General features: G+C 51.0%; 2 protein-coding genes across 3 annotated transcripts; both read right to left on the bottom strand.

Annotated features, from left to right (window-relative positions):
• Positions 1-85: 85 nt before the first annotated feature.
• Tm7sf2 (transmembrane 7 superfamily member 2) lies at positions 86-4,265 on the bottom strand. 2 transcript variants are annotated; one of them, XM_048458149.3, is made up of 10 exons: positions 4,090-4,264; positions 3,544-3,740; positions 3,396-3,450; positions 2,909-3,103; positions 2,730-2,833; positions 1,328-1,447; positions 1,072-1,240; positions 793-873; positions 586-708; positions 86-406 (listed from the first exon to the last, which is right to left on the bottom strand). In XM_048458149.3, exons 1-10 carry the CDS (start codon positions 4,139-4,141, stop codon positions 246-248), a joined length of 1,257 nt encoding a protein of 418 aa, XP_048314106.1. In that variant the 5' UTR covers positions 4,142-4,264; the 3' UTR covers positions 86-245. The 2 variants fall into 2 exon arrangements, with proteins under 2 accessions (XP_048314106.1, XP_048314107.1); XM_048458150.3 differs by lacking the exon at positions 2,909-3,103 and having other exon boundaries at positions 4,090-4,265.
• A 148-nt stretch (positions 4,266-4,413) lies between these two features.
• Vps51 (VPS51 subunit of GARP complex) lies at positions 4,414-15,270 on the bottom strand. Its single transcript, XM_048458147.3, has 10 exons — positions 15,000-15,270; positions 14,386-14,515; positions 8,019-8,165; positions 7,724-7,943; positions 6,897-7,614; positions 6,313-6,528; positions 5,936-6,154; positions 5,475-5,596; positions 5,302-5,389; positions 4,414-4,795 (listed from the first exon to the last, which is right to left on the bottom strand). Exons 1-10 carry the CDS (start codon positions 15,216-15,218, stop codon positions 4,535-4,537), a joined length of 2,340 nt encoding a protein of 779 aa, XP_048314104.3. The 5' UTR covers positions 15,219-15,270; the 3' UTR covers positions 4,414-4,534.
• Between the last annotated feature and the right edge of the window lie 78 nt (positions 15,271-15,348).

Raw genomic sequence — 15,348 nt, 5'->3', positions numbered from 1 at the left:
TTTTCAGCTTTCCCTTGTCAACTTGTCCTCCACCTCTGCCCGCCCCCACCAAAAAACTGACCCCAGGATAGAAGAAAAACACAGCAAAGTTGAAAACATTTATCCAATAAGTCAAAGTATTTACGTATGGAAGCAGTGGCTCCTTGCTTCAAACCTCTTCTGAGGCTGGTCATCCCTGTAGAGCAGAATGGGGGGCAGCCCTTCCCCTGAGGTGTGTTCAGGCCTGCCGCCTAGGTGGGTTTGCTTCAGTAGACATAGGGCAGGATTCGGTAAGGCACACGCTGGCAGTACTCCTGCCAGGCCCGGCCGTACTTGCGGAGGCATTGCTGCTCATCTCGAGCCTCGCGGTGCACAAGCAGCGCAGTAAAGTAGAGGAGGTAGAAGTAGGGCAGCAGGTGGGATACCCCTGTAGGGAAGGGGGCTTCACGATCAGACCCTGCACCCAGGTTGTACAGGCCTTCACATCTAATGGCGCACAGGGTGGCAGAGTTCATCAGTGTTCCTAGTGAGGCCCTGGGTACATCTCCAGTACACACCAGACAGAGCCTCTGTCACCACACCTGATCCAGTCTCAGACCTACTCACCACAGGGCAGGGACCAGGCGAGAGCCATGATGAGGTCTCCCAGGTAGTTGGGGTGACGAACCATACCCCACCATCCAGACACCAGCAGCTGTCGCCCTGTGGCAGTAGGAATGGTTTCCAGACCTGGAGAAAGACAGCTAGTAAAGCGGGGAGCCACAGAGCCCTGCCGCTTCATCTCACCCATCATCCCCAGGAGACCCAGCTTACCAGCCACACTGGGGTCAGAAGGATTCTTTCGGAATGTGTTCTTCTGGGAGTTAGCCCCACGGAAGATGTAGTAGCCAATAGCTGAGGGAAAGTATGATCAGGAAGTGAGGTGGAAGTCCAAGTCTTCTACCTAGCCCTGACCACAAGCCTGTCCAAATCCCAGGCCGTGTTATGACACCCAGGAGTTGGCTCCCAGCTTCAGAAGAATATCAGTGCCCAGACCTACCTAAGGGTAGTGAATAAAGTATGAGAGGGAGGGGAAGAAGGCCTCCTACTGACCCTTAATGAGGCAGATGAGCAAGGCCATGGGCATCCCCAGAGGCTGTGGATGGTAGAGCAGGAACTGGGCCTGCAGGCTGTAGGTGAAGGGTACCCAGGCTAGGTCTCCAAAGGCCAGCATGAAGCCAAATCCATCATGTATTATGTCCATGGTGGTGAGGACAGACTCCTGCAGGGACAGGACCCAGACACACAGGCTTAGTCCAGATGACATCCTCAGGATCCCGTTTGCCTCCCTTGCCCAATCCAGCCTCACCTCATACCAGAGAGCGTCACCCACATACAGCAACTGGAAGCCATTGACCAGCCACATGGCCAGTGAAGGACTCCCCCGCAGCTCTGCCTCCCGCATCAGCAGGGCCAGGTTAATGACGACCTGAGGGAGGTGGGGACAGGGCCATTGTCTCAGGTGGGCCCATCAGAGTGGAACAGTGTCAGCCTCTCCCCTTCTCAGTTGTCGCTCCAGGGAGCCAGGCCAAAACTCTGCCTGTACTGCACTTGGGCAGAGGACACATCCCTGCTAAAGCTCACTCTGCCACTGCCGTGTGAAAACGGGGATAGGCCTGCCGTGAGTTGCTTTTTAAAGAATAACACAATGCTTACAGAGCTAAGATTTGCCTCTCTTTCCCTGTACTTTGCACCCTCGTTTTAGTAGCTTCAGTGGACTGGGTACTGTAACTGTAACTTCTTCGGTAATACTGACGTGGTACTTTCATTAAGGGTACCTCTAATTTAAAAAAAAAGGGGGGGGAGCCTCAATAAGTAGTCTTGGTTGGCCTAGAACTATATGCACCAGGCTGATCTGGAAGTCACAGAGATCTGCCTGCTTCTGCCTCCTGAGTGCTGGGATTAAAGGTGTGAATCCCTCCTAGTCCTCACAGTAATTTTAGAAGAAAACTTCATTCCATCCTGGTTCTCCAGTGAGAAGATAACCTTAGATTCTGGTACGTGGGCAGGTTAATCTCCAGATCCATAGTGGACTAGGCCTGGTGTAATCCTAGTTACATGAGTAGCTGAGGGAAGCAGAGGACAGCCTGATTTTGAGACTAGCCTGGGCTATCCTAGTGAGACCTGTTTCAAAACCAGACCAAACCCAAATTTAGATTCATAGAGGGTACTTGGCACTCCTGCCTCTGTGTAAGATCTCCCAGGTGAAAGCAGGGCCTTGCCTGAGTCTCTTTGGGACTCTCCACCAACCGGCCAGGTATGTATGATCTTAATCCAAGAATAGCTGCTGTGTTGTCAAGGCCACCAGTAACAAGTTGTTAACTCCGACGAGCCCCTGGAGGCACCGAACTGCATTGGCCTTCAAGCAGCACTTGGTCATTGTCTTTGAAGTCAGTTTGTACTTGACTATGGCATCCAAAGCTCCACATGCTCTCCCAGACCCCCTCCTCCCCCCAGAATCTGTCATCGCTGTCATGCTGTATATATTTAGTTTTGTGGTTTAGGGACTTTGTGTGGTAGCCAAATGTTCTCTACCTAATTTTTTTTTTTTTAGATTTGATATTAAAACCCCTCTTGGTCTTAATACTAAAGCAAAACCGTGACTTCATGGCAGAGCAACATATTGTTGATTGCTGTCCACCCAACAATGCTAGCCTACCCTGCCCTTCTGGCCCAAGACCAGCGTAGTTAAACCCAGCATGCCAGCATACCCAGCCAATGAGGCCAGGTCTCAGCTCACAGAAATACTTGAAGTCAAAGGAACCAAGGCGAGGGTTCAGCTCCCGTCCCAGAAAGAAATCATAAATGTGATTTCCTGGAGAAATAACAGAGTGAAGAACTGGTCACAATCCCATCTGTCTCACCCCTACCTCACCAGAACCCCTCTCACCTGAGTTTCCTCCAGGGGCCAGGGCGGAGACAGGAGCTGTCAAAGCTTTAGCATAGAGAAGGAGGCTGAAGATGAAGCTGGTGAGAGTGGTCGCAAAGGCCAAGGGCAGGAGCATTCCAGGGAGTGCTTCCAGAGGCAGCCCGACTGACACCCCCAGCCCCACCAACATGGCCGTTAGCACCAGAGCCTGGAAGCCTGAACCACAGCAGAGTAAGTCCTGGGATTGCATACGTCCACAGCTACCACAGCACAGAGTAAACCCTGGAGTTGCATCCTTCCGCAGACCACACGCGCGCACACACAGAAATAGAGTAGCAGCATACTTCCACAGACAACACACACTGCACGCAGACGTGCCCTGGAACAGAGTAGCAGCATGAGATTCCCACAGGGGAGCGTGTCATCAGAGCACCTCCCGCTAGACTCGGAACCCACCCCAACCCGTGTAACTCAGACTCAGGGACGGGAATGGGGAAGCCCCAGGCACCATTAATAGGGTAGCGCAGACGATTCTTGTCCTTTAATTCCAGCCCTTCGGCCACCTACAGGTATAGGGAAGGTCGTGTAAGGGTTGGGAGGTCTTCCCCCTGGTAGAACCCTCCCTGTCCCCTCCTTCCTGGTGTTAGAGCGCACACCTTGCGCGCCGGGAGCAAGTAGAGCGCCACCTGCAGACCGAGCCAGATGAACAATAACAGCAGAACCCTTGGGCTCCACAACTCCTCCAGCCCAGGCAGGTAAGCAGGTGGGCCCAGGAGCCGCGCCGGGCCCGACCGGGCCGCCAGGAGCAGATGGAACATGGTGGCAGGTAGCAGGAGCAGCATCGCCGTGACGCCTGAGGAGAGGGCCACTGTGTCGCGTGATCGCTCCCCAGAGCACTCCCAAGTCCACAGGCGCTTTGGGTCTCCTGCCTGCTTAGCAGGTTCCCAGTGTCATACTCCAACCTTGATTTTCATCTTAGTCCTCCCAAAGACCATCCTGCTTTTTCTTCCAAATGTGTCCCATTCTACCAACTCCCTGCTATACGGCTGCCAGCACCGGTCCATCCTCTCCTGCAGACATTCTGCCACCTGCGCACCCCGCCCTTCTGCCTCCAGATTTCCCAAAAGCCTTCTAGCTCGTATCCTACCCAGCTCTCGTGAAATAGCATCGGTTCAGCCTCCACCCCCAACCTTCCCATTTACCCAAAGGCCCCCCGAATTCCAGTGGGGCCTGGGAGGCCTCACGAGGAGTCATGATCTCTGCTTTGTCGGGAAGCGATGGTTCACAAAAGATCAAGAGAACATATCCGGCCCCATCCTGATGACCTGGTTAAGCTTCTGTCAGGACACTGACGTGAGACAGCTGCAGCGCTTTTCCAGCAATATTTAAATGGACGCGCCCCCTGCCCATCCTGGGCCCAGCACAGCAGCCAATCAGCACTGGGAGGCGGGGCCCTGCTGTCGCCTCAGAAACTTCGGCGTAAAAACCCCACCCCTGGCAGGTCCCGCCCCTTCAGGCAAGAGGGAGGAGGAGGACACACGAGTTTATTAGACCAGTCCAGACACCCGCCAGCGGGGTGAGGACAGGGTACAGGCTGGGAGGACAGGATAGGACGATGGGGCTGCCTCGTGACGGCATCGGCAGGGCCTAGCCGCGCTCGCAGATGACCTCGACAACACTGGGTTCCATGGGCACTGGGTCCGGACAGCGCAGGGCAGCTGAGGCTACCACTTCGTCTAGCAGCAGGTGCACTAGCTCCTCATCAGCCACAAAGCGCCACAAGTAGAGCTGCAGGAAGTGGCAGTCCACCTGCACCTGCTGCAGCCCGAAGCGCCCAAAGGTGCGCAGCCGCACACACTCCAGGAGAGTTTTCAGGCTAATCTTAATGATGCCAGTCAACACCGACACCTGCAAGTGGGCACACAGGGATGTAGTTCAGTAACTGCAGGCTTTGGGGGAGGGCATACACCTAACTTCTAAGCAGAGACTAGGGAAATAACAAAGTAAGACAGAAATTTCCAGGGCCTAGGTGAAGAGGGAGGAATCCAATGTTGCCACCAGAAGGGGCAGGGGCAATAAGTCACAGTGGTCGGATCAGGAATGGGGGCAGCAGTCTCCACTGACTATAAAGTAAAATAGAGGAAGATAGCCCTGAGCTTGGGCCACAGTAGGGCAGAGATCAATATGTGATGGGGAACCCCTGAAGACTCAGGACTATTTTGGAGACAAGACAAAGAAGACTTGAACTCAGCATCCAGGCTGGAGCAGCAAGGTGGCTTTGCTTTGGAATGCCTAGAAGCCCTAGAGACAGAGACTAAATGGTCACGGTTGCAGTTTAGCTCAGATGAGGGCTCTCTGGACTGTTATGGGAGCCAAGCTACCCCCTGGGATCTAGGTGAGAAGGTAGTTCAGACCTTGTTGAATTCCACAGGGCTGAACACATCAATGCGTTCCGAGAACAGCTTCTGAATATTGCTCAGGAGGTTTGTGTCCATTGGAGCACTGGAAGATGAGGGAAGAAGTCAGAGCCCACTTTGCATACCCTCCCTCTTTTGTCTATCTCAGGGAGGAGTCCTCCCAGCCTGACCTGGGTGTGTAGCTAGGCGCGTAGCGACTCTGCTGCCGAGAGCTGCTATAAACAGAGAAGGTCCTTTTGCTGGAGTCGCTGCTCTGGGCTTTGCGGACACCCTCTTCATACAGGAGCCCCACCTGGTGGTGAAAAGAGGCGCTGCAAGGCGAGCATGGGGTTCTAGCAGCAGCAAATCCCCTTACCTACTTACTAGTTGAAGAATCATAGGTATGGTCACCACTTACACAATCAGGGGAGTGGAACAAGGGCAGAACAAAAATTAGTCTGAAACCCAATTTCAGCCCATCCCGGCTCCAACTTTCTGGGTGACTCTGGGCCTCCACAGTCCCATAGGTATGAAATTGGGGTTCTGGTGGCACAATATAGATACAGTCAGACCCCCTTTGCTTGGCCCTTAGAGAGCTGCTATCCAGGGCCCTGTACGCATGCGGGCTCCAGCAGCCAGCCGAAAGCAGCACCTGCACATCAATAGCTGTAGTGTCTTCTACCACACGCTTCATGACCGCGCGCACGTTCCGGGGCTCCAGAGTACTGAGCCAGTCACGTGTCTCCACACTCTTGCGTAGCATCTGTGATATGACAAGGCCTTGCACCTTCACGTAGTGTGTCAGCAGTCGCCGAGCTGTCTCTCTGGCCTCTGCACACAGGGTACTCACAGGGGTAACTGGAGACTGATCCTAAGCCAGGAAAGCAGAAGACAATGGTATAGGTGCTAGGGACAGTTAGGAGGTGAGTGAGCAAATACTGGGAAATATGCAAACTGCCAGCCTGGTTCTGGCAACAACAGACTATCCCGCCTCCTGTGTTCCCAGTGTTAGCTCCCGCGCCGTTTCACCTGCACCAGAAACTGCTCATCGGTGAGTGTGAGGATGTAGGAGATAGTGGCCGTCTCATAATCCAGGCAGAGGCGAGAGAGCAGCAGCAGCAGGGCAGGGGGTGTGGCACCTCCCTTTTCTCCAGGGCTGTCACAGAAGCTCTGGGCTGTCTGGCACATGGAGCGGATGAAACCCACGATGAGGCCCTCACGGACTCCCTGGCTGCAGAACTCACCCTGTGAAAGGAGTCCCAAATCCATAACCAGTCCTCTCCAGGCAGGAGAGATTCAGCAAGGCCAGAGCAAGGGGCTATTCCTGGCCCTTTGCCCTAACCCTTCTCCAAAGGATAGACTCATCTTGCTTCCCAGCCTTGCAGGTGGTGGGACTGGCAGGAGTCCACTCCCACTGGCACCCTTTTATCTTTAACCCAGCTGCATGGCATTTTCTCCACCAGACTGCCTCCTGCAGACCAACATCCATATCGAGTGCCCGGGAAAGGACTGTGTGGGGGCTGTGACTTGTCCTCAGTTCCCCAAGCACTAGTAAAAGGGTGCGGGAGGGCCAGAAAGCAGAAAGAATAACTAAAGATAAGAGAGAGACATACCCGGAAGTAGGGCTTGTTGGAGAAGGACACTTCCTTGGCGGTAAACAGATGCACAGAGGCCAAAGAGGCCTTGATGGGGCTCAGGATGGAGCTGGCCACATTGGCCAGCAACTCAGCCAGGCTGGGGCCCTCCTTCCCAGCCAGGCGAGGTGCTGCCAGGGCCTGGCGAACATCTGTCAGGCAGCTCAGGAAAGCAGCCCTCAGACCCTGCAGATGGTGGCTCAGGCGCTCTCGGGCCACTCGTTCCACAATCTCGGTGGCCGATTCTGAAAGGCCTGCAGCGGCTAGCAGGGCCCCCGGAGCTTGCAGGCGCCGGTGGAAGCGATCCAGTGCCCGGACCAGCAGTGAGTTGTCACTGCCACCCTGCTCCTGTGCCAGCCGCCGCTCCACCAGTACAAAATAGCGGCCACCCAACTCCCGTGCAAAGGCTGCCAGCTTCTCTGCACCGGTAGGGCCCTGAGCTGCAAACAGCTCCTGGTAGGTCGCTGCCACCTGGCAGAGGCCACCCACAAAGCCATTGCCACCCCGGTCGGTGAACTCTAACACGTCGGGCGCTGGAGGGGAGGGCCCCAGGTCAGCCTCCAGGCTCCTCAATTCTTCCTCCAGCCGTCCCCGAGCATGTGCCAGGAACTCCTCGCACAGCTCCTCAGCCGGCTCACCCAGGGCCAGCAGCAGCTCCACACACTCAGCCTGCTCCGGGGCACCCGAGCAACCTTCCCTGTAGGGACAGAGATGCAATGAAGACAGCTGGTGGGGTGCGAAGAAAACAAAATGTGGGGGAACTCTTGATGTGATTGGAGAACAAGAACCAGGCCTGGAAACCACACCTGAAACGCTGCCGCAGTTGCTGGGCCAAGCGGGCTGTGATGACCTGGCAGTCATCCTGGATGGCGCGGAAGGAGGGCAGGTGCTGGTACTGTTGCAGCACGGCCCTGGCACGACCCTGGTAACGCACAGCCTGCCCAAAGGCACCCAGCTCCACACACTTGGTGAGGCGCGATGGCAGCTCAAAAAGAAACTGAAGCTTCCGCAGCAGAGCATGCACCCCTAGGGGACAGGAAGTGCGTGTGAGCTGCAGAGCTCAGGGTAGCAAGCTGCAGTGTCGGCTGGTCCAGGGCCCACCTGCTAGCTTGGTGATGCGCTCATGGCGGTCCTGTAGCGTGGCGCTGATGCGTGCACTGAAGTTGGTGATCACTGCCATGTTGGTAGCCAGTCGGTCCATCTCGTCTTCCATCTTCCGGAAATCATTCTTCATCTTCCGAATGGTGTCTAGAAGGGCAAGTGCCGAGAGGGAAATATGGAAATGACCAAGGCAGAGAGATGTGGCTCTCACTGATACCAGAGATTTGCCTGAAATGGCTTGGGTCTTGGCCACAGCATGTATGGGCAAGAGAATTATGATGGTGCAGCAAGCTCTGCTTACCCCATCCCTGATGCAAAGGGGAGACCCCTTAAAATCAGAGGGAAAATGTTGAAAAATAAATAAATAAAAACACCCAATCACTACCCTGACTGACTCCATTTTTGTCCAAACTTGCTCTACATTTTTTCCTTTCGGTCTCATTTTGTTCTGGAAGGGAACTGGTCCCCGGCACCATCAGTACCCACCAGACCTGAACCTGCATGTGTGAACCTCAGGGATCCAGGACCCCCTTAACTGACAGAGGTTGCTGCATGCTCCTCTTGGCTCCCTACCTTTGTCCTTTCATATATAACCCCGGAGCTATTATTAACTAGGACTCCAAATGTGGAGAACCAGTTGTCACCCTAGCTTGGCCAAGTGAAGAAACTCCCACTTCACCTTACTATCCTGATCCCCTCAGGATGATGGATACACAGAACTACTCTTTGAAGACCCTTGGAAGTAAATCCAGGAATAGGATTCTGGCACCAATCTCTCCCATCCCAACAACAGCCAGAGACACTTCACATTGACTGGAACTTCTTATGATTCAATAGAACATAAGCTCTGAGCCAGGCGGTGGTAGTGCACATCTTTAATCCCAGCACTCAGGAGGCAGAGGCAGGTGCATCTCTGTGAGTCTGAGACCAACCTGGTCTATAGAGTGAGTTCTAGGACAGCCAGGGCAACACAGAGAGACCCTACCTTGAAAAATAAAATAAAAACAAAAGGCTCTGCAAAGGCAGGGAGCACCTGTCTGCTCCCTTCTGGGACACACTCTGCAGACAGCATGACAGGCAGGAAGCTTGCCCACTCAGACCTCCTTCCCAAATGGCCCAGATTTTCATTGGACCTCTAGAACATGGTATATCTTCTCCAGAGTTCTTTCCCTTTCCCCTTTATCCCCTTCATCTCAGCTGAAACCTTTCCTTCCAAATGCCTGAGGACCTGGTCCCTTAATGCTTCTAGATCGTCTGTGTCTCCCCTCTTCAAATTCCATCTTAGAAGACCATATCTCATCTTTCTGTTGCCAACCTTGCTGTCACACCGCTTGGTCTCCTCTTGCCCTCTTCCTAACACAGCCTGGACACTGACAATCAGATGTGCCTTTGGCCAATTGTGACTGGTCACTTACCTCCACCTATTCTTACCTCTGCCTCCTCTGGTCCACGTCTCTTGACCATCACCAGACACTGCTCTATCTAAAACCTCAGCCTCAAGTCTTACCTCCTTCTGAATCCATCCAGTCTATCCACAACCCTAACCCAAGCTTAACGTTTACTTCTATCCTGGCTTTTTGAGACATGGTTTCCCTATGTAGCCCTGGCTGGTCTGCAACTCGCTATGTAGACCAGGCAAGTCTACAATGTACTGTGATATGCCTGTGTTTGCCTCACAAGTGCCAGAATTATATTCAAGCACCACATCCAGTTTAACACCTATTCTTTTTGTTTGTTTGCTTTGAGACAGGACCTCAATATGTAGTTCTGACCTGGAATGCACTATGTAGACCAGGTTGGCTTCGAACTCAGAGATCCTCCTGCTGCTGGAATTAAAGGCATAAGTCACTATTGCTGGCCTTCACAGCTATTTTTTACTTTAAAAACATGAACAACATGGTGCTGTGGAATAATGTTCTTGTACCCTATAAAGATTTGTCACTCATTAGTTTAATATAACACTGATTGGCCAGTAGCCAGGCAGGAAGTATAGGTGGGACAACCAGACTAAGAGAATTCTGGGAAGAGAAAGGCAAAGAGTCAGTCTCCAGTCAGATGCAGAGGAAGCAAAATGAGAATGGTAAGAAAAGGTACCAAGCCACATGGCTAAACATAAATAAGAATTATGGGTGAATTTAAGCTGTAAGAGCTAATTAGTAATAAACCTGAGCAGTAAGTCAAACAGTTTATAACTAATATAAGCCTCTGTGTGTTTATTTGGGACTGAATGGCTGTGGGACTGGTTGGGACAGAAACTTCTGTCTACACATGGGGCCAGAGAGATGGTTCAGCAGATAAAAGCACCTGTGGCTCTTAAAAAGGACCTGGTTTTAATTTCCAGCACCCACTGGTAACTCACAACCAGCTGTAACTCCAGTACCAAGGAATCTGATGCCCTCCTCTGGCCCCTGCTGACACTACATGCATGTGGTGCATGGACATACACTCAGGCACTCAGGCACGCGCGCACGCGCACACACACACACACACACACACACACACACACACATTTTTTTAATAAACAAAAGAAAGAACAAAACCAAAACTCAGAAAGCTAACAATCATAATGCAATTAAGAGATTTTGTAATTTTTTGCACAAAGAAGTTGGCACCAATAGCAAAGGGAACTGTTTACATCAATTACACAATCCATCAAACCACAACATTCACACTTCCCTCCACATAGCCTCTCACATGCCAGGCTGGTGCTCTAGTCTGTTCCACCTTCCTAGTCCTTCCCATTCTTATTGAGTTCACGGTGCCATACCAAGGAAGGTAGTGGTAAAATAAAGATGCAAGATAGAAGTTACACATGAGGGGCTGGAGAGATGGCTCAGTGGTTAAGAGCACTGACTGCTCTTCCAGAGGACCCGGGTTCAATTCCTAGCAACCACATGGCAGCTTACAACTGACTGAAGATCCAGTTGCAGGGGATCTGACACCTTCACACCAATGCACATAAAATAAAGTTAAATAAACCATAAAAAAAATTTAAAAAAAGAGGAAGTTACACATGAGCAGCAGAGTGGGGAGCAGGGCTGTCCTAAGACAACCCAGTCCTGCAGCATCAGCCTGACAAATTACCAGTTAAAGTCTCAGACCAGTCAGGACTACATAGTAAAACAATGTGTAAATACAACAACACAGCCAGGCGGTGGTGGCACATGCCCTTAGTCCCAGCACTGGGGAGGCAGAGGCAGGCCAATCTCTGTGAATTTGAGCCCAGCCTGGTTTATAGAGCAAGTTTCAGGAAAGCCAAGGCTATAACAGAGAAACCCTGTCTCAAAAGACCAAAAGCTGGGGAGATGGCTCAGTGGTTAAGAGCACTGTCTACTCTTCCAGAGGACCCGGGTTCAATTCCCAACAACCACATGGCAGCTCACAACTGTCTGTAATTCTAGCTCCAGGAGACCCAACACTCACGGCAAAACACCAATGTATGTAAAAAAAAATATAAATAAATAAATATTAAAAAAAAAGACCAAAAAGAAAAAAGAAAAAAAGAAAGAGAAGGAAGGAAGGAAGACCAAATTGAGATACCATCATTGCTGTTGACTTCACCGACACAGAACTTTCAGACTGAAAACAAAAGCTGTCCCGTGTCCAAACAAACACAAAGTGTCCAGTGTTTGGTAAGAAAGACTCCTTTGGCTGGATGGTGGTGACCCACGCCTTTAATCCCAGCACCCAGGAGGCAGAGGCAGGTCTCTGTGAGTTCAAGGCCAGCCTGGTCTACAGAGCGAGTTCCAGGACAGGCTCTAACCCCTGTCTGTCTTGAAAAACAAAACAACAACAATAACAAAAAGACTCCTTTGGCAAGGCTGGATCTCACACATGCTAGACAAGTCTTCTACTACTGAGCTACATCCCAGTCATTGTCATGCTGCTTGCTTTCTGGCCTGGTTGCTAACTATGTGGATGTGTTCCCTTTGTGGCATCCATATTATGAGTATATTCCAAAAGCCTGTTAATCTTTTGCTTTTTGTTTTGTCTGTGAGACAGGGTTTCATTATGTAGCCCTGGTTGGCTTGGAAGTCTATTAATTGTCAATAGGATTTACAGCCGAAGATTGTTTTGTGTATGTGGACTTTTTGAGGACTGGCCAAGCTTTTTTACTAAGCTACATAGCAGTGGATTATGTAATGGGAGGAGCGTGCTGTGTGCATGTGAGCACCTGTGCACTCCACATTTCTCACGTGGAGGTCGAAGGACAACCTTTGGGAGTTGGTTCTCTTACTCTTACATGGGTCCCAAGGACTGAACTCAGGTTGTCAAGCATGGCAACAAGCATCTTTACCTGCTGAGCCATCCCCAGTGGGTACCTGAAACAGCAAAACCAGGGAGCCAAATGCAGGACCTTCTGCATATTAGGCAAACTCTGGAGGTACACCTCCAGATCATATTCTGGTACATATCCACACAGTTTGTTTTGTTATGAGACAGACTCAGACTGGCCTTAAACTTCTTGTTTCTACCTCTTCATTGTTTGAATTATGTGGGTGTTCTGGTATGCCCACTTTGTTCAACTTTCTTTTTTTTTTACTTATTTATTTATTCATTCATTCATTCATTCATTCATTCATTCATTCATTCATTATATATACAGTGTTCTGCCTACATGTATGTATGCCTGCTGGCCAGAAGAGACCAAATCTCATTATAGATTGCTGGGAATTTAACTCAGGACCTCTGGAAGAGCAGCCAGTGCTCTTAACCACTGAGCCATCTCTCCAGCCCTCAACTTTCTTTTTTTACTTCCTACCCTTCATACTAGATAATCTCAAATGACCTATCTTCAAGTTTGCTCATCCTTCTGGTTTCTTTTTCTTTCTTTCTTTCCTTCTTTTTTTTTGGGGGGTGGGGGTGGGGGCTTTTCTTAAACAGTTGTGTAACAGCTCTGGCTGTCCTCACAGTTAGAGGTAGACCAGGCTGGCCTCACATTCACAGAGACCCTTCTGTCTCTTTCACCACAGCTAGCTCTTCTGCTATTTCAAATCCACTGCTATGTAGCTTAGTTTGGCCTTGTACTCATGCTAACCCTCTCCCTCAGTTTCTGGAGTGCTGGGATTACAGACATCTGCCACCAGTGCCAGTGTATTTCTTGAGTAAATGTAAAACTTTGCAATCTTGCCAAGCCTAGTCTTTGTGGGTTAGCGATCTCAGCTCTCCTAATGCTCACTTTATGATTTTTCCCTTCCTTAGAAAAAAGTTAAAAAAAAAATACTCAAGCCATCTCTATTAAGCCACAGATAAATGTCAAACACTATACATACTCTAACAAATGAGAAAATGTAATACTGGCAAAATTCCTATGGAAAATTCCTCAGCACAGAAATCACCCTCTCTCTTCATCTTGAGGCTAGCATTAACAGACAAGCACCTACTCACTGAACCTGCTTGAAATCAGATAAAGGAGCAGTGAGGATGTGTTACTTAGCTGCCACTGTGACACTGGGAGAGTAGTACTACCTGTAAGGACACAAGTCCCCAGATGTGACATGCTCTATGGCCTTCCTCCAGGATGTGCGGTTTAGTGTTATTACACAAACCTCAAGTGTATCTCTAAAATTAAGCAAGAAGGCAATGCGATGAGACCTGAGCAGTCAGGCACTAGGGCTGGAGAGAGAGTTCAACGGCTGGGAGTGCATACTGCTCTTAGAGAGGACCTGAGTTCAGTGCTGAGCGCCCATGTCAATCAGCTCACAAGAGACTGGAACCCAGCTCCAGGGGACCTGACACCTCTGGTCTCTGGCCTCCAAGGACACCTGCCCTCACATGTACATATCCACACACATAATTAAACACTACTAAATCATAAGGAATGAAGACGGAGAAAGGATGGGAGCGACAAGTCCACCCTCGAGGCAGACTGACCAGACACAAAAGTTACTACTCATAAAATTAAAAAAAAAAAAACCATAATTGCCTGTGAGATGGCTCAGCAGCAGGTAAATGGCCTGTCATCAGCCTGATGATCTGAGTTCAATCCCCGGGACCCACATGCTGGAGAGAACAGACTCCCGAAAGCTGTCTTCTGACCTCTACACAGGCATGGATACACACATATCCAAAAGAAATAAATGTAAAAAATAAGATAAAGACTAAAGTTTACTGAAACTCCTCAGTGCTTCTTAAACACTTCAGATAAACTCACTTCATTTTATCCTTCCTCCCTTCCTCTGGTCATTAGGACAACCGTCCCATAGTAACTGTCGTTTCCATAAGAGTCTGACCACACAGACCAGGATAGAGGTGACAGCGGATTAACGTTGGGGCAGAATTATGATCTGAGTCTCTTTCCTTTGATCCGTTTTTCTCAGCACAGGGGAGAGGTAAGGCCGGGAGGAGTGTCTCCCAACGGGATCACCTGTAGCCGAGATGAACTTGTTGTAGTTCTCATAGACCAGGGTCTGCATGTCGCTGTCTAGAGCCCGGATCTGTCGCACCATGTCCGTCTCACTATCCATCAGCTGGGCCAGAGGACATTCTCTACGCAGCTAGAGAAGCAGTTAGGAGCAGTCAGTGTTAGTGCTCAGTCATGGCCCCCTGCCCTGCCTTAGCTTAGCTAGCTTTCCGAGTAAGACAACAGTGATTTCCCCCTTTATTAGGATTCCAGATATGGAACCTTTAAGTGACATACTTCAGGGGTTACTAGATTAGACCCAGTTTGGAATTTGTCAGCTTTCAAACTCTTCAGGCTCATCTTAAACTCAACCCAGGTCCAGTCTAGAGCCTGTCAGGACATGGCCACGCCCACTACCCGGGCCTATCAGAACGTCAGAGTCGAGACCACAGACCCTATATCCCCTCCCGTCAGTCCTGGTTCAAAGCTCGCTTAGCCTCCAGGTCTGCCCCTATTGCCGGTAAGGGCTGTCCTCCTTTTACGAACTCTCGCTCCCCTCACCACATCAACTAACTGCGGGGCATGACCTAGGGTCCAGTATATTGGGGGTCTGGACCCGCCCCACTTCGCACACACACCTTGTCCAGATAAACTTCCGGGTCGAAGTGCGCCCCATTGAGATCTGTCGGATCTAGAGAGTCAGGCCCCGCAGAATGCCCCGCCGCCTCCCCTTCCGAGAGGCCGTAGTAAAGCTTCAGCATCCCGTGAGTCTTCCGCCGACGTCCTGGAGCGTCCGCCTCGGGTCCTTCTGGAGAGTCCCCGGGCCCGGGCCCCACAGCTGCTGCTGCCGCCGCCATAGCTCCAACCGCAGCACAAGGAGATGAAGTTGGGGAGGGGAAGGGAAACACTTCCGGGAGCCATAACGTAGTTGAAACCAGGCGGTCCTTTAGGTGAAACGTTCCTCTACAGCTATAGGACGTGTGAGAC

Source organism: Myodes glareolus, chromosome 7 (genome assembly GCF_982192425.1).
Source record: "Myodes glareolus chromosome 7, mMyoGla1.1, whole genome shotgun sequence".
Lineage (NCBI taxonomy): Eukaryota > Metazoa > Chordata > Mammalia > Rodentia > Cricetidae > Myodes > Myodes glareolus.
The sequence above is the reverse complement of the archived record's forward strand: the minus strand, read 5'-3'. Positions and strand labels throughout refer to the sequence as shown.